At 55.9% G+C, this 27,991-nt stretch overlaps 1 protein-coding gene across 5 annotated transcripts; it reads left to right on the top strand.

The window, feature by feature from the left end:
* The first annotated feature begins 1,197 nt into the window (after positions 1-1,197).
* Tspoap1 (TSPO associated protein 1) lies at positions 1,198-27,991 on the top strand. 5 transcript variants are annotated; one of them, XM_021663951.2, is made up of 32 exons: positions 1,198-2,431; positions 3,112-3,219; positions 3,433-3,561; positions 4,054-4,233; positions 4,785-4,970; positions 6,214-6,291; positions 6,378-6,461; positions 6,718-6,807; positions 6,962-7,084; positions 7,272-7,376; positions 9,289-9,339; positions 9,659-9,679; positions 10,335-10,539; positions 11,042-11,214; positions 12,187-12,302; positions 12,586-12,695; positions 16,976-17,809; positions 17,966-18,117; positions 18,421-18,786; positions 18,874-19,113; positions 19,572-19,766; positions 20,287-21,126; positions 21,719-21,818; positions 21,918-22,069; positions 22,689-22,857; positions 23,362-23,433; positions 23,770-23,802; positions 23,965-24,068; positions 24,157-24,228; positions 24,385-24,489; positions 25,108-25,169; positions 26,830-27,991. In XM_021663951.2, the coding sequence occupies exons 1-31, from the start codon at positions 2,105-2,107 to the stop codon at positions 25,135-25,137; spliced, it is 5,550 nt and encodes a 1,849-aa protein (XP_021519626.2). In that variant the 5' UTR covers positions 1,198-2,104; the 3' UTR covers positions 25,138-25,169; positions 26,830-27,991. The 5 variants fall into 5 exon arrangements, with proteins under 5 accessions (XP_021519626.2, XP_060243006.1, XP_060243004.1 ...); XM_060387023.1 differs by lacking the exon at positions 7,272-7,376; XM_060387021.1 differs by lacking the exon at positions 23,770-23,802.

Raw genomic sequence — 27,991 nt, 5'->3', positions numbered from 1 at the left:
TGGTATAATTGTATGAGCATAAGCATTGTGGCGAATAGACGTACAGTGACACAGAAACATGCACAGATACATATCCAAATGAGATTCACAGACAAACAGCAAACACGTGTCTGATGATCTCCATGTGTTCACAGGCATAGCTTTCTATACATAATACACACATAATGCTATAGACATACTCTGCAGGCATACATGGAAATGCTGACCTAGAGCTACACGACGGACGTTACATGGCACGCATGCTGCTGTTCACACTGCCTTAGGGGAACGAATATGCTCACGGTGCCTTGGGGAAATGAATGTGTTACCTTCTCCCTAGGCGAGCTTCCTCCCCCTTGTTCCATCAGCTCTGGCCTGGGCGGAGCCTAGCGTCCTGGGTGGAGGGTGTTCTCTATGATTTAGCTGCTATTCCATAGGGTGCCACATGAGGGCCCCTGACCTTGGCTTCAGACTGGCTCGTCTAGCGGAATCCAGGAGATAGGGGCTGCCTCTTCCCCTCTCCCTCCTCCCTGGAGATCTAGGTGCCCCACATACAGGCAGACGCCTGGGGGGGGCAGTTCCTATGTCCTCGTTCCCAAAAGCCATTTTCTCAAAGCAAAAATAAACAAACGTTTTAAGCCTAAGGCCAGACAGAATATGAACTTCTTGTATAATTGAGGGCAAAACCAGCCCAACAGGTCCTGTCCTGTGGTCTCTCCTGCTGCCTGGTCTGTCTCCCAAATGTGGTCTTCCATGGAGAAGCTGAAGTAATTTTTCAGCTTATTTCTACCTCTGTCCTTCTGCTCGTCTTCCCATTTTCAGCCTTTTATTTCTTTGTTTTATCCCAAATCCCATCATTCCAGCTCTGCCCTTTTCTATTCGGTCTCTGCCACATTGTCCTATCTCTGTCAGTCTTGCTTGACAGTGGAGGACTGTTCCCACTCCCTTCCCTCTGCACCCTCTTCCCACTCCCTTCCCTCTGCACCCTCGTAGATCTGAGAATGTGAGGGGTCAAGGGGATCAAGAGGCCACAATGGGGGGGGGGCTTTCCAAGCTGCAAGGAACCCGCTCTTCTCTCAGTCCGGACCCTGCCAGCCTGCCAGCGGGTCCAGCCCACCAGTCCAGCGCCATCGCCATGGAAACCAGCAGCTGACTTCCTATTGGTGGGCAGGAGGGGAGGAGGAGGGGGAAGGGAGGGCTGATGATTCTCCCCTGCTCCCCACTCCTCATTCTGAGGCTCAGCCCTCTTTCGTGCCCATCGTCTCATTTGGGGAGCTCCGGGACCATGAGGGACCCCCGCAGTCCCTCGAGCTGAGACTAGCTGGGTCAGGGACTATGAGGCAAGCCGCTCATCGACCCAGGCCTCCTTAGGACCGCCCAGCCACCCAGCACACGCAAGTGATCAGCGGCAGCGGAGAGAAAGGCTGGCGATAAAGGACCACAGTGGAACACTGGGGATCACCCCCAGAAACTCCCGAGGACCCCAGTCCAGGCTGAGGGGTCGCGATGGGTGGCCAGACTTCCAGACACTGACAGACACACACCGCTACAGAGACACAGGGCTTCCCAACACTGGCACACAGAGATAGGACCAGCGAAAGCATCACACGCTACCACAGCCCTGCAATACAGACACCCCCCACCCCACGCAGAAACAACTGGTTACTCTGAAACAGGCACAGACAGTGACACATACGTAGCACCACCCTCCTCAACACACACAAATGCTCATCCTCCAAACACGTATAGGACAGCACTGACCCGCAGGGACAGCCCAGGAGGCACGCACACAGCTAGGCGCTGCTGGTGGTGGCCTCTGCAACCCCCACCCCAGGGACACCCTTGCTTCTCCACATAGACACACACACACACACACACACACACCACACAGAAACACGAGCAAACATTAGCTGACATAGCCCCAGCTCCAGTCTGGCAACCCCGACACCTTCTGAAGCCTCCTTCGTGAGTGGCAAGAGCTCAGCCAACCTCTTTCTGATGGAGCCTCTCTGTGAAGCCGAATGCTTACGAGGAGAAGGGGCTAGCCTGGCATGACCCCTGTCAGTCTCCCCACTTGGCTGGGTGATGTCCCCGGGACCAGGTTCTGGGGCCCCTTGCCGAAACCATGGAGCAACTGACAACCTTTCCACGGCTTGGAGAGCTTGGAGCCATGGAGCCGTGGGCACTGCCAGCCTGGCGGCACTGGACCCAGGGCCGGGGGTGCGAACCTGGAGACGCATCTCCCAGCATTACCGGCACTCCGATAGCTATGCAGTTTAGAGGACTGAGGTCTGGAGAGAGTTCTGAACCTGAGGGAGCCCAAAGCCCTGGGCCTGTTGGGAATACTGACCCTGAAGGAACAGAGACTGGGATGTCCAAGCTGGGGCACCCGACAGAGAGCCCTGAGGACGACTGCCTCCGCCGGGAGGATGAGGATGCGCAGGCTTATGAGGTAGGAGAGGCTGAGGAGGGCTGCAAGATGGGCCAGCCATAACCTGTAGCCTGAAAGCCCACATTTCTTGTGTGTCTGGGAGTCTGTCTGGATTCTCTGTCCTCCCTTCGTTGGAGGGGAATCTTAGTGGCCCCGTTCTGTGTCTCTCTGGCCCTGCCTCTCCGTGTATGTGCGTGTATGTGTGTGTGTCTGATTGTGTTAGGTCTCCCCCTCCTCTGTCAGTCTGTCTGTTCTGGGGGTCTCGGGCTATGTTGGGGATGTGGAAGTGGGCTCGGTTCTGGGCTGAGCCAAGGAAGACTATGGTGTGGGTGGGTGTGAGTGATCTACTGAAACAGACAGAGGAAGCAGGACTTTAGAGGAGGGCAGGGGACTCCTTAGACCCAAGAAGTCTAGAGGGATGGAGAGGGAGTTTGATCTGGCACTACTGAGGAGGATATGGGTAGGATGGCAAGGAGAGAGGAACAGCAGGAAATGCCCCAGGATGGTGGACCGGGGTGTGGGCCGCCACTGAAGGCACAGAGGACTGGACTGCCCCGTCTCTTTAGGTCCTGTAATACCCCTCTCCGGAGGCCTGGGACCTTCTCAGCTCCTCAGACTGTAGAGGGGAGGTGTTTCATATGGAAGACTGGCTAGGTTGAGCAGGTTTCTGAGGGGCTGTACCTGGTCCTTCCCCATGCCAGGCCAAGCTGAACGTGGGCTTCGGGGACAGGCCCAATCTGGAGCTGCTGAGGGCCCTAGGCGAGCTGCAGCAGCGCTGTAACATCCTTAAGGAGGAGAACCAGATGCTGGTGAGGCCTGGAGAGTGGGGTCTCCCTCAACACCCTGATTGCCCCATAAACAGCCTCCAAGGAGGGAGGCACCCAGGGGTGACATACCCACATACCCCCAAACCCAGTGGACCCTTGCTCAGCACTGCCAAGGACTCACTGTGTGGCCAGGCTCTAGGAATGGGTCCGTGGGGTGCTCCCTACACACTTTAATTCTGGCTGACCCCCTGTCAGAGGAAGAGCAGCTTCCCAGAGACGGAGGAGAAGGTACGGAGGCTAAAGCGGAAGAACGCGGAGCTGGCGGTCATTGCCAAGCGTCTGGAGGAGAGGGCCCAGAAACTGCAGGAAACGAACATGAGGGTGGTGAGGACAGACTGCTGGGGGTAGGCGTGGGAGATTTGGGAAGAGGGGAACCTAAGGCTAGGGGCTGCATAGGAAGGACAAATGCTGGCCTGGAGGAGGCTGAGGGTATCTGGAGCTACAGGAGGGAAGAGGGTGGATGGGGACGCTCCTGAGCCGCAGGGGGAACAGAATTCTGGATTAACCCGGCGGCGCTGGAGCCGGTGGCAGGCTCCTGCTGAGCTCATCTGGGGTGTGGAGTTGGAGTGGGGGCAGGGAGAAGACCCGTCATAGTGGCAGCCCTGAATTAGCCCTTCGAGCCTAAACTAAGATGTAGGGTTAACGCTTTCGAGCCTGCCTGGGGACTACGAGGATGAGGTTCAACGAGGATGCAGTCCTTTTGGGGGTCCAGACTGGTCTTCATCTTAGTCCTTCCTCTGGGTGATGAGGACTGGGAAGAAGTGTGCTCCTAGCCCTCAGACGACCACTGGCTTCATTTATCCCACCTCTGGCTAGGTGAGTGCCCCCGTGCCCCGACCCGGATCCGGTCTGGAGTTGTGTCGAAAGGCCCTAGCCCGCCAGCGAGCCCGGGACCTCAGTGAGACGGCCAGTGCGCTGCTGGCCAAGGACAAACAGATTGCCGCCTTGCAGCGGGAGTGCAGGGAGCTGCAGGCCAGGCTCACTCTGGTCGGCAAGGTGCGAAGGGGCCCTTGGCTTCTCTCGTTGCTGGATCCTGCAAAAGGATGTCTGCTTGGAGTGTGGGATGTGGACCAGATGTTAATGAGATGCAAATGAAAAGGAGAGGTGGAGGCTGCTAGGGAGGGAGTAGGTTCCCCTGGCAACGGCCCAGGTGGGAGAAGGGAGAAGGCGGCCTGAACCGAAAGGGGGTGGAGCCATGAGCCCCAGCCCTGGACATTTCTGTGCTCCAGGCTTGAAGCTCTGTGCCAGTAGATCTGACTGTAGGAATCCACACGTAGTTCACACTTGTGTGAAGGAGCGTTCCCGAGGCGTTTAGCACAGTGCAAGCACCCTGCGAGCGCCCAGTGAACGAGTTGCTGCGAAGGTCTTGCCCTCGGGACAGGGGGGGCACGCGGCTGCCTACTCGCGCCCATATAGGCACGGGAGGATGCGCACTTTCCCGCGTAGCGGAACCGACCGAGTACGGTGGAGAACCGGAGCAGCGCCGGAGATGAGCAGGGGCCAGGCAGGGACTGGGACTGACTCCGCTCCCGGTCGCCCCACCCTAGGAAGGTCCCCAGTGGCTGCATCTGAGGGACTTCGACCGGTTGCTGCGCGAGTCCCAACGGGAGGTGCTGCGGCTGCAGAGGCAGATCGCCCTGCGCAACCAGCGGGAGCCGCTCCGGCCAGCCCGGCCCCCGGCTCCCACTGCCCTCTCCAGAGTAGGGGCGCCGGCCCCGGGGGCCCCGGGAGAGGTGAGCGCCTGCGCAAGGGCAGGTGTGTGAGTGTGCTCAGATGCGAGGTCGGGGCGATCCGGGGATCTCCCCCTGCACGATGCTCAGATGGGGACCCCATGATGACTTGCACGCTCACTCAGGATCCAGGAAGCCTTCTCCACCAGGAACAGGGACCTGTCCAAGCCTCCTGCGTAGCGCCCTGCCCCTGGGTTTTGGGGTTCCTCCCTCTGTAGGCCTGCTCCCCACGGGGCCAGCCTGGCCGCCCCTGCCTTGTCGCTTAGTGGTACAGCCCGGCCGCAAATCCCCGGTTGCCCTGGTAGCCGCCCGGGGCCCAGCCCGCACCGCCTCCTCCCGCAGCTGCGGTAGAGCGGGGACGCCCCCTTCAGCGTCCGCCGGGTGGCCAGGCCTGGCCCTGGTTAACCCGAGGGGGCGGTGCATACGACTCAGTTCCAGGTACGGGAGACCTTCGCTGAGTGAGGGGCTAGGCAGCTCTTGCCGGGAGGGCCTGGACCCCCGGAACCTAGGGGCCTGCTCCTTTGCATCATCCTTGGTGGGCAGCGTTTAGATTAGCCTCCTAGGAAGAAGGCTGGGAGGGAGGAGGACCTGGTGGTGACATAAACCTCGCCGGGTTGGGGTGCAGGAAGGGGTGGTGATGCTTGCTCAGACTCTGCCCCTGGTTCTGACCGACCCGGGGAGGAAGATGCTCCTCCCATCGGAACCTGCCCTCCAAAGTTTTCAGGAATACATGGGAAGCTGATGGGGCGGGGGGTGGGGTGGGGTGGGCTTGGGGGGAAGCCAGGAGGGTCTGGCTAGGTTTACACTACTCTAGGCCAGGCTCAGACAGGATGATCCAGAACCCTAGCTCTAGGAACACCATCTATATCCCTGGGGATCCAAGCAGCCACCCAGTTCTCTGCTAGTCACTGAAGGACGTCCAGGACAGTTATTGAGTGCAGCAGGGCAGTGCAGCTGCCGAAAGCTAAAACGGGAAAGCTGTGGCCTGGATAAAGAAACCATTTCCCAGGGCACACGTGGGTCCTGGGATCTCAAAGCACTATGGCTCACAGATATAGGGTGCGACCTTTATCCTTCTCTGTCAGCCGGAGATGTTGGGAGGGGTAGGCAGATAGCACCCCCTCGCCCACTTCCCAGGCAGAGATGTCATTGCCGGGTGGTCATGAGGTGAGATCTTCCCACGGGTACACAGGCTGCTCTGGGGCCCTGTTCTCTGTTGCCATCCCCCTGCCCCGGATATTTGCAGGCTGTACTCCAGGATGACGTGGAGAGCCCACAGGTGGTCCTAAGGGAACCAGAGAAACAGCAAAGGGTGCAGCAGCTGGTAAGTGCTAGGTGGAGGGCCAGGGGCGGCCTGCTATGTGAAGCTCCACCTTTCCTGGTGAGAAGCTCTTGGTTCTGACCCAACAGGAGTCTGAGCTCTGCAAGAAGCGAAAGAAATGTGAGAGCCTGGAGCAGGAAGCCAGGAAAAAGCAGAGGCGATGTGAGGAGCTGGTAAGCTAAGGCCAGCTCCCCTCTCTCTCCCAGGCTATCCAGATGGTTGCTCCCTCAGGCCACTGGCATCCCTGCCCCCCTCCCACTCCATCCTCAGGACCCACAGCTTCCTCTTGTTCTTAAGATTTCCATCCCTGGCTACTGCAGGGTTCCGTGGGAGGCCTTGCCTGGGAGAGGGCAGGGGCCTTCGTGTGAGAGGGTGAGAAAAGTGGGTTCTAGCCCCTCCCTCAGAGCTTGACTGACCCCACCCCTACAGGAACTACAGCTGAAGGCAGCCCAGAATGAGAATGCCCGCCTGGTGGAGGAGAACTCTCGGCTCAGTGGGAGAGCCACAGAGAAGGAGCAGGTTCGGTTTCCGCCATGTCTCTGGAGAGAGTTGTGCCTCAGGGAGGCCTGAAGGCCTCCTCTTGGGGTGGAGTTTGAAGGGAACTGTCCCCCACCCCCTGGCAAGTTTCAGGTGGGACAAAGCTCATACCTGCGGGTCAATGCCCCCTCTCCAGGTGGAGTGGGAGAATGCGGAGTTGAAGGGACAGCTCCTGGGGGTAACACAGGAGAGGGACTCAGCCCTTCGCAAGAGCCAGGGCCTGCAAAGCAAGCTGGAGAGCCTGGAGCAGGTGCTGAAGGTGAGAGGCCCGTGTGGAGCGATAGGGGTTCGGGAACTGCCGGCCCTTTTGTCACTTCTGCCTTTGTTTTCCCTTTTGCCAGAGGGCATCTGGAGCAGGTGGTAGCTGGGGTTCCCTGGCCTTACGCCTCCTGTGGAAACGGTGGGTTGGGAAAGCTCTGGCCTTGACCCCCAGCCTTGTGTTCCAGCATATGAGGGAGGTGGCCCAGCGGAGGCAGCAGCTGGAGGTGGAGCATGAGCAAGCTCGGCTCAGCCTGCAGGAGAAGCAGGAGGAGGTCCGGAGGCTGCAGCAGGTGGGAGCAGAATCGAGGGGAGGGTGGATGTCGGGTGGCTGGACCCCAAGCTTTGCCACCCACTCATCCAACAGGTATTTTTTGGTCTACCCACTGCTGTATGCTAAGCACTGGGGAGACAGCAGGGAACAAAATACAGCTTCCTGAAGTGGTCAGGAACAGAAGATCCCAAGTTCGAGGCCAGGGTGGGTGATGTAGTGGGACCTTGACTCAGAAAACAAAAGGAGAGAAATGAGATTGATTCTATGCAGGAGGTGGAGATGATACAATTCCTAATTTCACAAGATCATGCTGGTGGGGTGGATGCTGGGAGTGGCATCCAGCGGGTGACCGGCTGTGCCAGTGGTCTAGGAGGCTGCACAAGCTGCTGGATTGCAAATATAGTTTGGGGATAAAATTGCAAGACCCCTTTTGTGTCACTCCTTATCTGTTTGAATCCTGGGGAGAACAGGGCTTCTCATCTCCCTCATCCCAGCACGTGCAGGATGAAGGCAAACTATTGTGGTCCATTCTGTTGCTGTGCTAAACGGAATAGCCAAGAGCAGGTTAGGGGAGGAAAGAGTTCATTTCAGTTTACACTTCTCAGTTATAGACTACCATGGACAGAAGTCCAGGCAAGAACTGAAGCAGAAACTATGGACAGATGCTCCTCACTGGCTCTCTCTCTCTCTCTCTCTGGCCTTCCCAGTATCTTATGCTCAACTAGCTTCCTTCCTTCCTTCCTTCCTTCCTTCCTTCCTTCCTTCCTTCCTTCCTCCCTCCCTCCCTCCCTCCCTTCCTTTCTTTCTACCTACCTCCCTCCTTCCAAATTTCTTTCTTTCCTTCCTTCCTTCTTCCCTCCCTCTTTCCCTCCTTTCCTTCTTTCCTTCTTCCCTCCCTCTTTTTCCTCCTTCCTTCTTTCCTTCCTTCCTTCCTTCTTCCCTCCTTCTTTCCTTCCTTCCTGCCTTCTCTCCCTCTTTTCTTCCTTCCTTCCTACCTCTCTGCTTCCTTCCTTCCTTCCTTCCTTCCTTCCTTCCTTCCTTCCTTCCTTTTCTTTGTTGAGACACAGCCTTACTATTTATTACACTGGCTGATCCAGAATGTTCTATGCAAAGCAGAATAGCCTCGGATTTATAGAGACCCTTTTGGCATTGTCTACAGAATGCTGGGATTAAAGGCCTGCACCACCACAACTAGCCCTAAGCTAGCTTTCTTATACAGCCCTGGGCCACCTGTGTGGGGATGGCACTGCCCACAATGGGCTAGGCCCTCCTACATCAATTAGCGATCAGGACAGTGCCTCACAGGCATGCCCACAGACCAGTCTGATCAAGACAGTCCTTCAGTTGAGAGTCTCTCTTACCGGATGACGCTAGGTTGTGTCAAGTTGATGAAAAACTAGCCAGGACAGGGCAACAACTTTGGGAGACAGGGCATCTTGAGTTTCAAGTTTTGTTCTGGCAAGTTTGGGGGTGCGAGACAACCAGCTATGGGGATGCTGGCCCTGTGCGTATGTGGGGTCATCAATGAGATGCCCAGAAGAAAGCAGAGAGGACAGAGTGGCATGTGTTCAGGGGCGTCTTGACATTCCAAGGGATAGAAGACAGGGGTTGGGGAAAGAGGCTCAGAAGGAGCCACAGACAGGTTGGACAGGACTCATCCACTGGAGGGGTCACTGTCCCAGGAGAGAAACCACAGCTGATTCCTCTTTCTCTTGACATTCACCTTCCTATTTAAGATAGAACCCAGGGTAAGAGTCTGGAGGAAACCCTTTGGCCTCTGCCTCCCCAGATCCTTTCTCCTTTCCTTCCTACTCGTCGTTTCCCTCATCTTTCCTGCCCCTCCCTCTTTTTCTCCCTCACACATCTTTATTCTCCACTCCAGTTCTGTTGTGCAACTCTCCCTTCCAGAATTTGCCTTTTCCTGTTTGTAGGCCCAGGCTGAAGCCAAGAGGGAACATGAGGGAGCTGTGCAGCTGCTGGAGGTAGGGCCCTTGGAGTGTAGAGGAGTGGGGAGGAGTGCGAGAAGGACCCTTAAATGCTCCGAGGCCGGGTGAAATCTTCTTTATTGTTGGCCTATTTCTTAGGCTTGGGTACACAGGGGCAGGGCTCCTGAGACTGCCCCCCACCGCCAGCCATCTCGGAAGCTGCTCTCACTTTGAAATGTCCTTCCTCTCCATATCAGCTCAGAGCACAGGCCGGGTGGTATCCACCTGTTGTAGGTCCCCCTCATTCCCCTCCCTCTCTGGGTTATTGGCCCAGAGAGCTGAGTGTCCTAACCTCTGTGCTTTCCTTCCCCACCAGTCTACCTTGGATTCCATGCAGGTACAGTCTGCTCATGCCTTCCACATTCTGGGTGTCCTCTCCCCGCCCCTCTCCTATCTCTTCCCTCAGGGACCAACTCTGATAGCCAACAGAGGGGCCATTGCTGATGGTGGACCTGAGATTCCACAGATAGGCTGGGGAGCTTACAGGACACATGGGCTCATCCCAAACCTGCAACTGAACTTGGCAGAGGCAGGGCCTTCCCCTCCTGTTGTCTTAGACCACGAGGAAGTTGGTCATCCATTGACTCGTGTTCCTATGACATGGTCAGTGGGAGAGCCCTTGATCTAGAGACTTGCCTGGTCGTTGAGTAAAGGTCACAGGCACCGACCCGTTCTATCCGAAGCCGTCCCTAGCTTCCCATGGAACCTCTTGCCCACCCCTCTGAGGTCGGGGTCACTGCTTAGGGAAGAATAACTAGGGGTGGAGCTGGTTGTTGTGGTGATGGGTTGAAGCGACCCCTTTGGCCTATAAAGTATTCTGAGGCAAGAATGTCACTGGCCTGAGTCTGAGAGTTGGTGGCCTAGTTGGTGCTCAGGCTGGGGGAGGGGGAGACACGTGAGTAAACCAAAGCCTGACGTGGCACTACGTGGAGAGCTGGCTAGCGCTGTGTAGCCCTGCCAGGACTGCTACATCACAGTGGCTCTTGTTTCAGGCCCGGGTTCGAGAGCTTGAGGGCCAGTGCCGCAGCCAAACTGAGCGTTTCAGCCTTCTGGCTCAGGAGCTCCAGGCCTTCCGTCTGCACCCAGGCCCCCTGGATCTGCTTACTTCTGCCCTGGGCTGTAGTGCCCTTGGGGACCATCCACCCCCCCACTGCTGCTGCTCTACCCCTCAGCCCTGCCAGGGGTCCGGCCCCAAAGGTAAGGGATCCCCTAGTGGCATTGGTCTGGAATCCTCAGATCTGGGGACCTTTGTACAGTGTATGGAGCTCGAGACTAGAGGCCAGCCAGTCGCTCAAAGTCGCATGGCGAGCTAAAGACACACCTCGTTAAAGTCAAGATCTCGGGCCGCTCTGCTGCCTCCAGCTGGGAGTTGGGGCCTCTACCAGTCAGTAGCAGGGTCTTAGGAAGCTTAGAGAACTAAAAGTCAGTCAGATCCGCTGGCCCATTCCCTTGCCAGCCAATCGGAGTTAGCGTGTCCCTTTAACCTCTCTAAGTGATGAGTTTTCCTGAGCCACAAAGCAGGAGGAACTCAGGGCATTTCATCGAGCGCTCTGAGGGTCTGATATATACAGTGAGTTTCTCCCCAGATAGTTCCCTTCTTGTTAGGAAATCTGGGTGTAGAGGCCAGATGCCCATGTCCAAGAAGCGCCACCCCCGTCTCTCCGGTCCCTCCTCAGACCACTTGGCATCTTCTCTTTAGACCTTGACCTCCCGCCGGGCTCCCCAGGACGCTGTACCCCCAAGTCTTCTGAGCCTGCTCTTGCGCCCCTTACTGGAGCCCCTCGAAGGACAGCTAAGAAGGCAGAATCTCTTTCTAACTCTTCTCGCTCAGAGTCCATCCACAACAGCCCCAAGTCGTGCCCCACACCAGAGGTTAGTGCTGGGCCAGGGACCTTGGGCGTGGGGGTTGTGGAAGGAGTTAGGTGCTTACTGACCCCGAGCTGGGACGCAGCAGGCCTGTGGGCTCCTCTTGTGTGCAGGAGCTCAGGTGAAGCCTGCTCTCCAGGGCCTGCCTATCAGCGGCACCTCTCAGGGGTCCAGGTAGGCCCAAGAGTCTTGAGCTGAGTGGAGGAGACACTTTGGCGCCTGATTCACATAACGAGCCGGTTCATGCGCTCGGCTGCAGTGGAAGCCGTTGCTTGTGTGAGAAAGAACTCGGGTTCCTGGAACTCAGATCCCAGCTTTGTCTTGGGAGAGTCGCACGGCTGTGTCTTCTGGTTTCCTTATCTGTCTTATAAGATTGCTGTGAGGGTTATGGCTCAGCAAGGGGCACCAGGAGATGCCCAGCATATGGCAGCCGTGGTCATTGCTAACTTCACTCACAGCTCTCCTGATCACTTTATGTCCCCGTTTCTACCTACGAACCCCGGAAAGCTGAAAGGGCAGACCAGGAGCAGCAACACTCCTAACCTGGGTTTCAGCAAATGGTAGAACCAGTCCTGGGCCTCTGCTGCCCCCTGGTGGGATAGAATGATGGTGCTGGTTTGGGGCAAGCCTCAGGGGAGACCAAGTTCCAGTGGGGTTCCAGTAGGGTTGAAGCAGGAGTACACTCACAGGGATAAAAGAGGGGGGACCTCCAGCACCTCTTCCTTCTCGCTCCCAGTTCTTTACAATTGAGATGATTTGCTGAGTTTCTGCCTTAGGGAGTCACACTGTCGCCGATGCCTGCTCCCCTCTGACCTGGCCAGCCGTCAGGTGTGGGGATGTTGTTTTATGTCCTCGGTTGGAGCCAGGATTCAGGGAAAGGTCCAAGTCGTCCTCACACCCCCCAGACTAGGACAGCCGTATGCGTCACAGACCTTCTGTTTCAAGTCGGGAGGAACCAACCGTTTCTCCCTGCCCCAGGTGGACACAGCCAGTGAGGTAGAGGAGCTGGAGGTAGACAGCATCTCCCTGGTCCCAGCAGCTCCAGAGGGCGGTGTGGGAGGAGCCAGAATCCAGGTCTTCCTTGCACGCTACAGGTAAGTCTCTCTTGCTCACTCTGCCACCCTCAGCTTTGGGGTACATGGGGGACAGGTATGGAGGAAGATGGAAACCCATGGATGAAATGAGGGTGGTGCGAGCGTCCCAGCCGGACACCACGCACATAGCACCTATTGAGCGATGGTGGGTACCCAGAGTGCTCTGTTTGGCTAGAGTAGAAACCACATCTCCGGGAAGGCTTAGCTCGTGACTGCGGGAACCTGGGTATGGAGCTGGAATGTCAGCTGGTGTGTTCTTCCTCCTTTGCTACTACCCCAACAGCTACAACCCCTTCGAGGGTCCCAATGAGAACCCAGAGGCTGAGCTCCCACTGACAGCCGGCGAGTATATCTACATCTATGGCAACATGGATGAGGACGGCTTTTTTGAAGGTAGGACAAGAGTGAGGATCGCCCCATGCAGTCACCTGCCTTTAATCTCCTGTCTGTGAAGGCCTCTGTCCTTCCTGTGCGCTTCTCCAAACACTCGGTCCACCCAGGCTTTTCAGATTCAGCTACGGGATGCTCTGAGATTTGGGACAGCCATCAGGGAAAGAGAGGGTGACTGACCTGGAGAAGGCCAGGGTGTCTAACAGTCCAGATGCTAGAGAGAGTGTCAACGGGGTACTTTGGCTGGATTAATTGTTGTGCTAATAGGCAGAGAACGGCAGTATTTAACACGGTGACAGTTGCAGTCAGGGATCTGTCTGATCCACGGGGTGCTGGACACCAGTCAGCTATGGGGACAGAGGGTCATCTTCGGCTCCCATGTGGTCTGAGCAGGTGGTAGGCAGGACTGAGTTGCAGGGAGGTTGTCCTGCCCCTGAAGGGAGCCACGGGGCTCAGCATGCAGTTCAGGCAGATGTCTCACTAAGACCAGGTCAGCTGGTAGAACCTGCAGGAGGGAGTGGCCACAGGAGACTCCTCCTAGCGTGCTCCTGGCTGGCTCCACATGACTCATCCTCCAACAGTGGGGATGGCTAGCGGGGTGAGGTGTGCTTGGAGCATGGCAAAGACCGAAGCTGTGTGTAGAGATGTAGGAGAGGGGTTGGGTGAACACCAAGAGCTCTGGAGCCTGCCAAGTTGTTCTGTTCCTGGGGCCCCACGAGCAGCTTCTGGGAATATTGATTCCAAACAGTTAGACTCTCTGTAACAACAGATGCCGAAGAACTAGGCAATCAGGGGAATCACACTTAATTTATCTCTTCATGTGCTTGTTTATTTTGATGTCTGGTGTTACTGGGGATGGTACGTATGTAAGGACTATAGCAGTGAGCTATGTACCCAGTCCTCTTTTGGTTCTTTAGCGCAGGATCCCACTAGGTTTTTCCAGACTGACCATGAACTTGGTTTGTATCCAGGTTAGCCTTGAACTCTTACGCCTCCTGTCTCAGGCTCCCAAGGAGCTGGGATTGCAGGCCTGTGCTCCCAGACCTAGTTCTTGTGTGTCTTAATATGTGTATGCGCCTGTCTGCATGCCTGTACTTGTACCGAGAAGAACAGCAGAAGGCATCAGATCCCCTGGAACTGTTGTTACAGATGGTTGTGAGCCACCACGTGGGTGCTGGGAACCAAACCCGGGTCCTCTGCAAGAGCAGCAAGCAGAATGCAGCAAGTGCTCTTAACTTCTGAGACATCAGAAATATGGTGTGGGTGTTTGTTTGTTTTGAGACAGACTCTCAAAATGTAGCCCAGGCTAGCCTAGAATTCACTTTGTGGACCAGGCTGGCCTCTGACTCACTTTTTTGCGGCCACATCAGTACACTATCAGCATCTGCAGTCACTTTGCCTCCTCCTCCTCTCTGTCTCTCCTTTTGTCTGTCTTTTTTAAGGATACTTGTCACTAAATCAGGGCCCACCTAAGTACTCTAGGATTAAGATATTTAAGTTAGTTTTATCTGCACAGATACTTTTCCCAGATGAGGTAATGTTCTCAGGTTCCAGGGATTGGGGAACATGGCCGTATTTTAGGGGACCACTAGTCAACCTGCTGTGGTTCTTATGATATCGCTGTATTGTTATTTTAAGTATCTTTTGTTTTTCTTCTAATATGAGCAGAAAAGATGGGGCAGAACCTAAAGTATTCCTGGGGCATCCCCAGGTATCCCGAAGCTCAGCTTTGTCACAAAGGGACCCTACATCCACCCAGTGTCTGCTCCCTGAGAGCTGTTCTCCATTTATATGCATTCGTATGCCCTGCTTCTTCTCCCTTGCCATTCTTTAAAAAGATGACAAATGTCTTTAAAAACTCCCCCGCCACATCTTTAGGACCAACGGCCCTAACAAAGGCACACTGATTGCTGCCTGGACTGATGCCAGCTGTACTCCTGGGTATAGGCTTGCAGGTCCTGACCCTTTCTAGGTACTGCAAGTGCTCTTCACTGTCACTTCTTCCCTGATGAGGTGGTTTCCTCCTCTTTTGGTGGGTATCTGGGTTTTTGTTGTTGTTGTTTTCTGTTTTTTGTTTTTTACAAAGAGAAGTTGAGGGCCTTCAGAGCTTCTATTTCTCAGATCTGTGTAAAATCTACTATAGTCTCCCGGACTCCTCCCCTTCCTTCTGATACAGGGTCCCAAGTAGTCGAAGTTGGCCCCCAATTCATTCTCTAGCTCAGTGTGACCTTGGACTCCTAATCTTCCCACCTCCACCTCTCAAGTGCTGTGCTCCAGTTGTGTTCCTAGCTCTTTAAAGAAAAGGATTGGTTTATTCTCTGACCGTCTCACGGACGTGGACCACCCATTCTGGCCCCACTCTTTTCTCCTTGGACCCTTGCCGATCCCTCCTCCCTTCCACCAAGTCTGCAGCTCACCTTCACGTCTTCTTCATTTCCATTTGTGACCCACTGTGTTAACCAGGGCCACTTGTGTGGACACGGGTATGAGGAGTAACTCACCGGTGGCTACGTCACTAAAGACAGGAACTTCTTATCCCCGCCCCCGGCATCCATTCGCTCCACTGGGGAGGGGGTCCCATGGCCCTCCCTCCTTTTAATATCTCTCTCTCTATGTGTGAATGATAGTGTGTGTGTGTTTGTGTGTATGTGCATGTGTGCCGGAAGGCCAGAAGATGACATCAGATCCTCTGGAGCTGTTGTGGGTTCTGGGAACTGAACTTGTGTCCTCTGCAAGAGCGAGCAAATGCTCTTAGCTGATGAGCCACCTTCATTTTTAGTGTTGTTGTTGTTGTTTTTCAAGACAGAGTTTCTCTGGCTATCCTGGAACTCTCTCTGTAGACCAGGCTGGCCTCCGACTCGTAGAGATCCACCTGCCTCTGCCTCCTGAGTGCTGGGATTATAAATGTGAGCCGCCACCACCACCCGGCAAAAGGGGTCTATTTATTTTATTTTTTCTGTGGCTTTTTGTTATGTCTCTGTGAGGGTGTCAGACTGAAGTTATAGACAGTTGTGAGCTGCCACGTGAGTGTTGTGTGATTTTACCTGGGTCTTCTGGAAGAGCAGCCAGTGCTCTTAACCACTGAGCTGTCTCGCCAGCCCCTCATGAGCCACCCTCATTTTTGAGATAGCTTCTCACTATATAATCTAGGCTAGCCTTAACTTCCTGTCCACCTGCCTCTGACCTGCTGAGAGATGAGATTGTAATGTACTATCAGCACTCCCAGATGTTTCAGAGTTTTAATATAAAAGTTTCTAAATATGTAAAATACATCAAGAGGGGCTGGAGGGGGGGCTGGAGAGATGGCTCAGAGGTAAAGAGCACTGGCTGCTCTTCCAAGGTCCTGAGTTCAATTCCCAGCAACCATGTGGTGGCTCGTAACCATCTATAATGAGATCTGGTGCCCTCTTCTGGTGTGCAGGTGTACATGTAGGCAGAACATTATATACATAATAAATAAATCTTAAAAAAAAAAAAAGGGGGAAGGCTAGGGGTGTGGCGTGTTTGGTAGAGCATCTGCCTACCATGAGCAAAGTTTCGGGTTCAGTCCCCAGCATTGCATAAAACCATGGGTGATGCACCATTGTTATCCTAGCATTTATGAGGGGTGTGGTGTGTGTGTGTGTGTGATCAGAAGCTCAGAGTCATCCTGGGCTACACAGTGAATTCAGGGCCATCCTGGCAACATGAGATCACAACAGAATAAAGCAAAACAAAACATCAAAGGCCACTGCTATGAACATCTACATGTCTATCACCTAGATGGTACAGCCGTCTGCACCTTGCCACGTTTGCCTGATCTGTATGTAGGCGAAAAAAAAAAAAAAAACCTCACTATTTTTAAAGTAGATTATGGATGTCATGGCATTTTCTCCTAGGAATACTTCAGTATGTGCTGCTTTAGAATGCAGGTGTTCTCATAACTAGGTCCTTGAGGTGCCAGCATTGGGGAGCTAGTGAGAAGTCCTGAAACCCAATGCTTCCCAGACTGGACTTACTTAGAATCTGAATTTATAAAAAAAAAAATCTGTGGGTGATCCATATGCACGTTAAGATTTAAGAGGCAATGCCCTGTGTGATGAAAACCTAGTCACCACACCCGTGAAAGCCGATAGTAGCTCTCTAATTAAAATCTTGATTGACCTCGTGTCTCAGAACCACCTACAGGTAAAGGCTGACTGCAGTCAGGTACTTACGAAGTAGCTGTTGGGGAAATGCGTTACCAGATCAGCTTTTCTTCTGCTTTTTCTTTGTCTTCCCTTTCCCTGCCCTCCCTCTGCCAGGGGAGCTCATGGATGGCCGAAGGGGTCTGGTCCCCTCCAATTTTGTAGAGCGTGTGTCTGATGACGACCTCCTGACCTCCCTCCCTCGGGAGCTGGCCGATTTGTCGCACAGCTCTGGCCCTGAGCTCAGTTTTCTGAGCGGAGGTGGCGGTGGCTGCAGCAGCGGGGGCCAGAGCAGCGGGGGACATAGCCAGCCCAGACCAGAGGAGGAGGAAGCTGCAGGAGACGCACTCAGTCTGAGCCCCCCACCAGAGGGACTGGGCGAGCCCCTGGCTGTGCCTTATCCTCGCCGTATCGTGGTCCTCAAGCAGCTAGCCCACAGTGTGGTGCTGGCCTGGGAGCTGCCTCCCGAGAGAGTAGATCTGCGTGGCTTCCATGTCTTTGTCAACGGGGAACTCCGTCAGGCCTTGGGGCCTGGAGTGCCCCCCAAGGCTGTGCTTGAAAATTTGGACCTGCGGGCTGGGCCCCTCCATGTCTCTGTCCAGGCCCTGACCAGCAGGGGCAGCTCGGATCCTCTTCGATGTTGCCTGGCTGTGGGTGCTGGGGCTGGAGTGGTTCCCAGCCAGCTACGGGTCCATCGGTTGACAGCCACATCCGCTGAGATCGCCTGGGTGCCAGGGAATAGCAACTTGGCCCATGCCATCTACCTCAATGGAGAAGAGTGCCCCCCTGCCCGTCCCAGCACCTACTGGGCAACTTTTTGTCACCTGCGGCCTGGCACGCTGTATCAGGCCCGAGTGGAGGCTCAGATCCCATCTCAGGGGCCTTGGGAACCAGGCTGGGAGAGGCCAGAGCAGCGAGCTGCCACTTTGCAGTTCACCACCCTTCCAGCAGGTATGTGTGTCCCCCAAACCCAGGAGGCCAGGCCATGAGTGTGTGCGGGGGGGCTGGGGGGAGGAGACCGGCTTCATATGCATTCTCAGGGAAGTGGCTACCATCTCCTTCAGGGAAAACCCTACACTGCTTTTGCTTGTGCCCCACATCTCCCAGGCCTGCCCGATGCTCCCCTGGATGTACAGGTGGAACCAGGGCCCTCTCCTGGAATCCTGATGATCAGCTGGCTCCCCGTCACCATTGACGCTGCTGGTACCTCCAATGGTGTCCGGGTCACAGGCTACGCCGTCTACGCCGATGGGCAGAAGGTATGGCTTGGGGACTCCAGCTCCTCCAATCCTGAAAGGCAGCATGTGGGTCCTTCCTCGCCGGGTTTAGTTAGAAGCCTGTCTTCCTGGCCTGGCAGAAACGTCCAGCTCCTGGCCTGTGGGCATTGCGTCGTAAACTGGCTAAAAGCATGGGTGTCGGCAGCCCTTGAGGGATTGAAATGCCTCCACTCTGAAGCCAGAGGACTAAGGAAAGGGCTTGGGGGAAATGCTGGCTCGATGCCGGCGAGCAGGCAGCCATCCCACCCTCACGCTTGGCTGTCTTCGCCTCCCTCTTCCCTGTAGATTATGGAGGTGGCTTCCCCCACGGCAGGCAGTGTGCTGGTGGAGGTGTCGCAGCTGCAGCTGCTGCAGGCCTGCCATGAGGTGACCGTACGCACTATGTCACCCCATGGCGAGTCCACTGACTCCATCCCGGCCCCTGTTGCCCCAGCCCTGGAGTCTGCCTGCCAGCCAGCCAGGATGTCCTGTCTCTCACCACGACCAAGCCCAGAGGTCAGAACACCCCTTGCTTCAGTCTCCCCAGGGCTTGGGGATGCCAGCTTTCCCGTCCGGCATCCTGTCCCCCATGGAACTCAAGATTCCCCTGCCAGCCTTTCCAGGGACATGACCAAGGGACCCCAGGAGGAACCTCCAGCTCCTTGCTCTCAGGTACTTACCTGCTGGATGGGAAGCCGGAAGTGCAAAGCCGAAGGGAGGGTTGGAGTTTCGGCTCATTCTCGATGTCAACCTTTCCAGGAAGAGGCTGGGGCAGCTGTGCGGGGCACCTCAGAAGAGAAGCGGGCTGTGGAGCCAACCCTGGGCCTGGAAGGCCCTGGCCCTGTGGCTCCCTCCCTGGCTAAGCAAGAAGTGGAGTGCGCTTCAGGAGACGCTGGCCCCACACCTTGCTGCACCCAAGGAGAGCCGACCCAGAAGGAGCCAAGCCCTGAGGCCTGCCATGGAGGAGATCTGGGCTCAGAGCGGAAACCTAGAACTGAGGTAGAGGTTGGAGATATGCTGTGTAGAAACAAGACTCGTCCCTCTACACTGTGTCAGCCCCCTATGCTTGTTCTCTGCTCTGCTCTGGCCCAGACACCTTGGTTTGTGTTATGTGTGTGCGTTTTCATCACGTCTTTCTTTTTGTCACCTGCTTCCCTCTCTTCCTTACCTTCTTGTACCCCTACCACTGTGCTTTCTGGCCATGGCTCTCTCCTCCTTTGTCAAGACCCTTTCTGATTCTGGCTGGAGCTGGCCCTGCCTAGAGCCCTTCCTGATTTTCCTTCTTACCTCTGCACCTTTTCTTTCAATTTGCCATTTCTGTTTGGAGATAGGGGCTCATTCTGAAGTCCGGCCTGGCCTGGACATCACTGTGTGGCTTAGGTGGGGCTGTCACCCTCCTGCCTTAGCCTTCTGAGTGCGAGGAGTCTACCCCTAAGCCTCTGTCTTGCCTTTTATAGAAAGAAGAGATGTCAGAGCTTGGAGTTTGCCTGGCTAATTCCCTGGCAGATCACAGCCGCAACTCGGACTTATCAGACATCCAGGAGGAAGAGGAAGAGGAGGAGGAAGAGGAAGAGGAAGAGGAACTGGGTTCCAGGCCTTGTTCCTCCCAGAAGCAGGTTGCTGGCAACAGCATCAGGGAGAATGGAGCCAAGGTAATGGGGTGGGGAGGAGCTAGTCCCCAGACCTCAGGCTCCAAGGGCCTCCACTCCCACGGCAGCTGCTCCAGCAAGTGTAGGTGTGCGGCCTGGGTCCTGTGCTAAGCAGTGGATGGAAAGAAGCTGCTCAGGGCTTCTGCCCTGCTAAAAAGTGGGGGAGGGAAGCGCTTCTCAGACCTCACCCCCAGTCTCTCAGATGTAGCACCCTAGTCCTGGGAAGCCTTCTCAGAGCCTTGTGCTAGGAGGCTCGGGGGAGAGGATGGAGAATTCTCTGACTTTCCCCAGCTTGCTCCCTCAGGCTCCTGCCCAGCAGGGACCGAAGTCATCCTCGGTTCAGTCACATGTGTGACTTTGGTCCAGCCACTGTCCCTCTGATTCTTTCCTCTCGGCAGGAAGCTAAGGGAAGGCTGGGTGTGTGGCCCCCAACCCCGTGTCCTCACTTGAGGGCAAAGGTCCCAGACCTCTCATCTTTCTCGTGGACCTCTCTTCCTTGCTGCTCTCTTCTCCCCACTCCCAGCCCCAGCCTGACCCCTTTTGTGAGACTGACAGCGACGAGGAGATCTTGGAGCAGATCCTGGAGTTGCCTCTCCAGCAGCTCCGCAGCAAGAAGCTGTTCAGCATCCCGGAGGAGGAAGAAGAGGAGGATGAGGAGGAAGAGCAGGAGAAACCAGGGCCCAGCAGCTCTTCCCAAGCCCCTAGCCAGCCTGAACTTGCATTACTAGGGCTGGATTGTGACAGCAGTCAGCCCCAGGGACCTGGCCTGTGTCCCTTGTCTCCTGAGCTCTCAGGGGCCAGGGAGCACCTGGAAGACATGCTGGGAGTGGTTGGTGGAAACAGCCGGAGGAGAGGAGGTGGCTCTCCCGAGAAGCCCCCAAACCGCAAGCGGCCTCAGGATCCCCGAGAACACTGCAGCCGACTCCTTGGCAATGGCGGGCCCCAGACCTCTGCGCGGCCAGGCCCTCCACGGGAGAGGGGCGGCCTCCCTGTGATTGAGGGCACCAGGGTCGGACAGGAGGCTGGAGGGAGAGGGCGGCCGGGTCTTTCCCGGAGGTGTCCCCGTGGCCCTGCTCCAGAATCCAGCTTGGTCAGCTGCCTCTCCCCAAAGTGTCTGGAGATCAGCATTGAGTATGATTCTGAGGATGAGCAGGAGGCAGGCAGCGGGGGTGTCAGCCTCAACAGCTCCTGCTACCCCACAGATGGGGAGGCCTGGGGCACAGCAGCTGTAGGAAGGCCCAGGGGACCTCTGAAGGTCAATTCAGGCCCCAATCCCTACCTGCGCCTCCCAGCCTGGGAGAAAGGGGAACCAGAGCGGAGAGGCCGCAGTGCGACCAGCAGAACCAAGGAGCCACCCTCCCGGGTCTGTGCCCACTCCCCACTTTGGGCGGCCCCCTGCCTGCTGCTGCCTGGTGGCTCTGCTTGCTGCCCACCAGCCACACCCATTCCACGCTGCCACCTCCATCAGCAGAGGTGGGGCCGGGCTTTCGGGCTCCCTCACCTGTCTCCTCCCACCTACATTCCACTGCTTTCTGCTTCTGCTGAATGGAACCGGGATGCACAATATTCTGTTATCACTGGCTGCCACGTGCCACTTTGGTCAGTGTGGCCCTTCCCTCTGAGTAGCTAGCTGTGCCTTCAGAACACTTGACTGTGATGCCATGTCCAGAGAGCCACCAGCCCCGGTGCCGACAGGAGACTGTCCTCTCACATTCTCCTTGGCCACCTCAGGCCCCTCTATTGCACACATCTATTGGAGAGCCAGGGCCTCCTGCCTGTCCTCCCGCCATGGGGGTGTCTGGGGCCTCGGTGAGGCTGGGCCAGGCCCCTGGAGAGGAATGCTGTGCTCCTGTTCTGCTGTGTCGCTTACGCTGCTGCCGGGGCCAGAGCCAGGGAGCGTGGGCCACCACAGGGATAGAATGTCACTCCTGCCATCTGTTGCCCTCTCTTTGCAGGCAACAGAGACTGGGGAGCCCAGAGGGCATGACAACTCTGGGCGGAGAGGACCCCAGAGGAGAGGGGCCCGGGTGCCTAGGCCTGGAACCACTGAGCTGGGTGAGCAGCTAATTGTGGCTGAGGCAGATTCAAGGAAGCTTTTTCCTACCGTGCATAAAGCTCACTGAGTCACCGCCCTGCCCTGAATGCTCTCCACAGCCCCTCCAAGGAGCCCCCAAGAAGCACCAGTTCATCAGGATCTGCCTGTGAGGGTCTTCGTGGCTCTGTTTGACTACGACCCTGTATCAATGTCACCCAACCCTGACGCCGGAGAAGAGGAACTGCCCTTCCGGGAGGGCCAGCTCCTCAAGGTGACTGACCCCCTTCTGAGGCCAGAGCTCCAGCCTCTAGCCGGCATCTCGTCTTCTAAGTTTCTCTTGCGTAGGGTTGGGGGAGGGTCCGAGAGTATGGCTTCCAGGGCCAGACGGTAGGATTTGGACACGGCTTTGAGTGGGTTGTAGAACCTATCAAAGGCCTCAGTTTCCTCTATGGTAGCATGGGAATGGTCCCCATGACCTCACAGACTTGCCTGTCCGGTCCGCTCCTGCCTGTGAATGATTCAAGGTGCACATGGCGCCTCTGCCTGCCGCATGCTCAGCACAGTGGGACTATTTGCTCGTTAACATAGAATTTCTTATTCCCCTAAGGATTGGTGAGAGGCTTTTTGCCGTCTTCTGGGGCTTGAGAGATCCAGTCTGGGTGCTTTGAGGGAAAGCTGCATGGTGGTGGTGGTGGTAGTTTGGGGAGGGGGGCTGCAGAAAGAGGTGACTTTCTCAGATTCCTCTTAGTCTGCTGTTTCCCCTCTCCTCTGTCCCGGTCTAGAGAAGAGAGCACACTTCTGCCATTCCTAGTGGGGCGATACCAGGCTTCAGGGCTGGAGTGCAAGGGGTGGGCGGAGCTAGCGTCGAGACAACCGGTCTCTGCTTCCAGGTTTATGGAGACAAAGACGCTGATGGATTCTACCGGGGCGAGAGTGGGGGTCGCGCAGGCTACATCCCCTGCAACATGGTGGCTGAGGTGGCTGTGAGCGGTCCGGTGGGGAGACAGCAGCTGCTCCAGCGGGGCTTCTTGCCCCCAGATGTTCTCACTGAGGGCTCGGGTACGGCCTGCCGCTGCCCCTCACCCATCACCAGCCACCCTTGGTTTCAGCCCAGTCCCACCCCGAGAGATCCCTCTATCTGGGGTGGTTCGAAGTGCCCCATTTGTCCTGAGTTTAGTGGAGCCACTCAAGGCTGGCATGCCTGCCCCTGCCCCTCTGCCCCTCACCCCTTCTGCAGCTGGCCCCAGGATGTGGCCTATTGAAGAGATTATGATGATGTACTTTAGAGTCAACTTGGCTCTTACCGCATGCGTGAGGTGCAGGGCCCTTAAATGAGCTCACGTATGAAATGCAAAAAAAAATAAATAAATAAAAAATAAGAAAGAAACTAGTTTGGATAGCTCAGGGGGCTAGGGGCCTGGCTTAGAGCTCTTGCCTAGCGAGCAAGGCCCTGCACTACAAAACAGCGGAGACTGGGGAACCCTGGGAGATTCCTCTAGTCTGGCCCATTCCCCCACTCCTGCCTCAGTTCCTCTCTTAGGTGTATCTGCCTTCCTCAACCAGGGAACGGACCCTCTATCTACTCCTCAGCCCATACGACTGGGCCTCCCCCCAAGCCTCGCCGGTCCAAGAAAGGTAAGACCCCCGCATCCTGTGGTACCCGTGACCATTGTGTAGGTTGGGGGGGGTGTGTCAGCCCTGTGTCACCCGGAAGAGACACTGGTAGGATTTTGAATAGATAGAGGGATTAAAGGAGACTCCCACCCACACCTACCACCTCTAGTGGGGGGGCTTTGTTCTGGCTCTGTGCACCCGGAAGCATGTTGCTCGCTGGCCCTGGGTCAGGCCTGTACTGATGTTTTGAGTATCTGTCCTCCGGGGGAGGGTGGACATTCTGTTTGCCCTGCACCACCCCAGCCTGGGACAAAGAGGGAAAGTCAGGCAGGACTCAGAGATACCTTCTCTCCACAGTGGAGTTGGAAAGCCCTGCACAGCCCTGTCCAGGTGAGGAGCCTTCTCTGGGCAAGGGTCTCTGGGGAAGGCCCCACTCTTTGGGAGTGATGGCAATGGAGTGGTGGGCAATTCGGGGAGGGACGGCGGCCACAGGACTTCAATGTGGAGGACAGTATATGGAGGAGTTCAGGAGCACCTTCATTCCCTCTACAGGTCCTCCCAAGCTGATCCATTCTGCTGTCCCCAAAACCTCCCGACCTATGGTGGCTGCATTTGACTATAATCCTCGAGAGAACTCCCCCAATATGGATGTGGAGGTGAGGACCCTCCTCCAGCGATGGGGAACGGGGAACGGGGTCACGAGGCCTTCCCAGGACTGACATCTGCCTCCTGCTCTCCCCACAGGCGGAGCTGCCCTTCAGGGCAGGGGACGTCATTACTGTGTTTGGGGAGATGGATGATGATGGCTTCTACTATGTAAGACCCTTGTGGGGAAGGAAGGTGTACTGTCCTCTGGTTCACCAGCTGGGCCAGCGTATGGCAAGGGATCCTGGCAGAAGGCTGCAGGAATGAGCTGGGTTACTAGGGGACAGGGATGGGGCCTTCTTAGTCTCACCAGCATCTCCTCCTCAGGGGGAACTGAATGGACAAAGGGGCCTGGTTCCATCCAACTTCCTGGAGGGCCCTGGGCCTGGAGCAGGTGGTCCAGAGTCTGGGACACCACAAGCTGACAGTCAGGTCAGTGAGGAGCTGGGCTACCAACTCAGTATTTCACCTCTACCCTGCCGGTGTGCTGGGGCTGGGAGAGTGGCAGGAGAGTCTCAGAGGCTGAGTCCATGATACAGAGGAACACTTTGTGCCCCCAGCAGAGGAGGCTTCCACTAGGCCACCCTTACCTAGTACAAGGCCCTGTCTGAAGATTAGTGATGTCAGGAACCCTGATTCCCAGGCCATCTGGCCCAACTGGTGAGAGCCAGGGACCAATGCATGTGAGGAGTCCCGTGTAAAAGGATCCCTGCCACTAGCCAGCCATTCAGGGTGCTCCCACCTGCCGAGTCCTCCTGCCTCCAAGGTACCTGTTGAAGCCAGTTGCCCTAGATGCTGCAAGCTCAGCTTCCAAGGTTCTCTTTACATTCGTCTCCTTGGGATGGGTGGGGTACAATTAAGCGTCCAGACTCAGAGAGCAGAAAGGATGTGAAGGGGTCAGGCTTCGAACAGAAACCCCACACAGTGGCCACAGATGCAAAGGCTGTGCCAAGCAGGAGCCGCCAGGTACCCGGGCCACTGGGCGCTGACTGACGGAGAGCATGCAGGCCTGCCGGTAACCCATCTCCTCTCTTTGTTCCCTGTTCTCAGAGAACGAGGAGGAGAAGAGTCCAGTGCTAGATGGAGATAGATATTTGTAGAGAGAGCAACATGTAAGTGGGGGGATTGGCCCCCGTGTTTCATGTCACCTCCATTCCCCACCTTATTGTAACCAGACTGCTTTGAACGGAGCTGACCTAGCTTTCTACTTTCTTCAAGGAACGGGGGAGGGAGACCCTGCCATGATCCAGGCGCGGGTATGGGATCTTCACTCTCCCTGCCTTGCCTTTACCCTGGGCAGTGTCAGCTAGCTGTCACAGGATGACGCGTCATCTCAGCACATGACGCCGCGCCTTTCCCGACTCCTCATATTCTGTCGTGCAGCTTATAGAGCCTTATGTGATAATTCACGTTATGACTCACGGTATTATGATACCGTATGGCTGTGGTATTATAATATTGCTATTATTATTGGTGACAGGGAGGTGATACAGTAATGTCACTGGTAATAATAGTCTTCCCACCCTGGTCCCCCGTGATTCAAACTGTTAAACTATCAGACACATGCTTTTATTCCTCTAAGCAGGATAAAAGGGAGAACTTGAATAGTTGAAACCCATAGATATCCTCAAGCTATCCTTCTTTGGGGCTCAGTGAACCCTTCTTTTTGTTTCCGGCTTCTGGGAAAGCTAGACTTCTTCCCAGGAGCCATGAGCCTTGGCTGTAAATGTATTGACCTCTAGGACTGGACAGACTGATTCTGTAGCTCTCCTTTGGTTTCCTCTGCCAACTCTGCCATGGCGACAGCGGCAGCAGCCACAGCAGCGATAGGTTTGGTTGTTTACCAAGTCCCCAGGCTCTGGTCTGGGCTTTGTGGTTTGCTTTGGCCAGGAGATTGCCAGGCTTTTGGCAGCAGCCAGGGTAGGAGGGAGAGAAGAGACAAAATGCAGCTTGGTAAGAGTTGACAAAGCCGTGCCCAGGTCCAGGCGAGGGTGAGTTGGGAGCAGCTTCCTGGTGCTTACCCTGTTTGCCTGATTTCCTGCCCTTAGATCATCAGAGAGCACTGCCTGGTGGGGTTGAGGGAGGAGGATGGCTCAGCCTTTTGAATGGAGCAGGGAGGAGGGTTGGTAGGTAGGTGCTCTGGGAGGGGCTGCCTGACAGTCCCCTCAGGGGTCATTCAGGGTAGAGCCTCTCTCTGTGTGAAGTGGGCCCTGGCTTGGCTCCTTGAAGACCCCTGGGGCACTGTACCCACTGCCTTGATGGGAATGATCCAGCTTTTTGTCTGTGAGGTGATGTAGTCACTAGTACTCAAAGTGTCTTTGTCCTTGCTCTTCCTCCCTGGTGGAATAGATGACATTCAGGAAGGTAGGTCAGTTTGGCACTTGCAAGTGGGGTCAGTGGGGTCAGTGAGGCCCCAAGAAGGAAAGGGGCACACCCAGGGCTACCAGTGACAAAGCAGAGCTCAGACTCCATCCCATGGCACTTTCTTCAGTAGGCAGGGCCCTCAGCATCATCTCCCTTCACCTCCATGCTGTGTGTGTGTCTGACTCTCTTTGTGTGTCTGTCTGAGTGTGTGTCTCTCTGTGTGTGTGTGTCTTTCTGTGTGTATCTTTGTGTGTGTGTGAATCTGCACGTGTGTATGTGCCTGTGGGTGTATCTGTATGGGTCTGTGGGTATCTGGGACAGTGGCAGGTCTGTGACAGAAGAATAGAGGAGCAAAGGCATCGGTGGAGAGGGCTTGCCCTGACCTTACAGATTTTTCTCACATTCCAGGACCCTGGAAACACCACACAAGGGTCGCCAGTGCCCCAAGGCTGGCAGTGTGCCCTCAGCTCTGGAAGTTCCTCCTGGGCCAAACGGGGGGAGCCCCAAGGCATAGCTGAGAAGAAGCAGGGTCTCCTCTTCAAAGGAAAGGAGCTCCTCAGAAAGCTGGGCTTCAGGAAGGAGTGACGCTGCCATCCGTCCTACAGGCGGACGTGGCCCCTGGAGGTTCCACATCAACTTCAGTGGCTGGACAGGAAAACCCAACCGGCCGAAACTCCTGCTCTCTGAGCAAGCACTGGCGCTCACAGGGACCCCGGGGACCTGGTGAGGGTGGGGTGACACGCATCCTCAGTGAGAAGCCCTCTAGATGAACTCTTCCAGGAGGGAACCGTGCCCCAGAGTAAGTAGTCAAGCGCCAAGCACGGTCAGATCAGGACTGGACCCACTCCTCTGGATTCCCGATTTCCTACCATGCTCTGCTGGTCCCTGTTTGGCCTTCCCTGCTCCAGGATGGGCCCCTGAGCGGAGGCATGGGGGAACTCTAACCATGGCCCTGGCTGCCCTCCCTCTGTCTTCCCTCCCCTGAAGGAACGTTTGCACTGCAGTGTCCCCCGGGGCGGGGGGCAGAGCCATGTATATATATATGTACATACTCAGTGCCTCAGTCCAGCTCCTCCATCCGCTTCATCACACAGGTCAGGGGAGGAGGAAGGCCATGCCAAAGCGGGCCTGACCCCGCCCCATAGTGCTCCACCCCTCCCTGCCCAGGCCACCTGGCCTCTGTGTCATCCCATCCCCCCACCCAGGGGACCAGGGGCCAGAAAGCAGGAGTTGGGTTTGCCTTATTTTGCTCATCGGATTCAACTTCTCTCTTGCATCGTTTTCCTCCAGTCCCTGTTGGGGTCCAGGGGCTGAGGGAAAGGACAGATTTATGCAGCTATTTTCATACATCCCCTGTTCAGAGCGGGTAGGGGGTTTCTCCACCCTTACCCTAACCATCCCATCCTTCCCCCTTCGTCTGGGCGAGTCTCTTTGCATGTTTCCTTTGATGTGGTTGGGAGATGTTTGATTGAACCCTCACCCCTACCCTGGTCTCCAGGGGTGTGGGATGGTGAGGGCATTTGTTTAAAAAGACATTTTACTATAATAAAGTCTATTTTCACAAAATTGA

Source organism: Meriones unguiculatus, chromosome 7 (assembly GCF_030254825.1).
Source record: "Meriones unguiculatus strain TT.TT164.6M chromosome 7, Bangor_MerUng_6.1, whole genome shotgun sequence".
In the NCBI taxonomy this organism is placed as follows: domain Eukaryota; kingdom Metazoa; phylum Chordata; class Mammalia; order Rodentia; family Muridae; genus Meriones; species Meriones unguiculatus.
This window is presented reverse-complemented; position numbering and strand designations above follow the sequence as displayed.

Excerpts from the sequence above, each read along its gene's own strand:
- Tspoap1 (XM_060387024.1), top strand. The coding sequence starts at position 2,105 with ATGGAGCAACTGACAACCTTTCCACGGCTTGGAGAGCTTGGAGCCATG. Across the intron at positions 18,787-18,873 it reads CTCCAGCTCCTTGCTCTCAG|GAAGAGGCTGGGGCAGCTGT; the intron begins GTACTTACCTGC and ends CAACCTTTCCAG. Across the intron at positions 21,127-21,718 it reads CCAAGGAGCCACCCTCCCGG|GCAACAGAGACTGGGGAGCC; the intron begins GTCTGTGCCCAC and ends CTCTCTTTGCAG.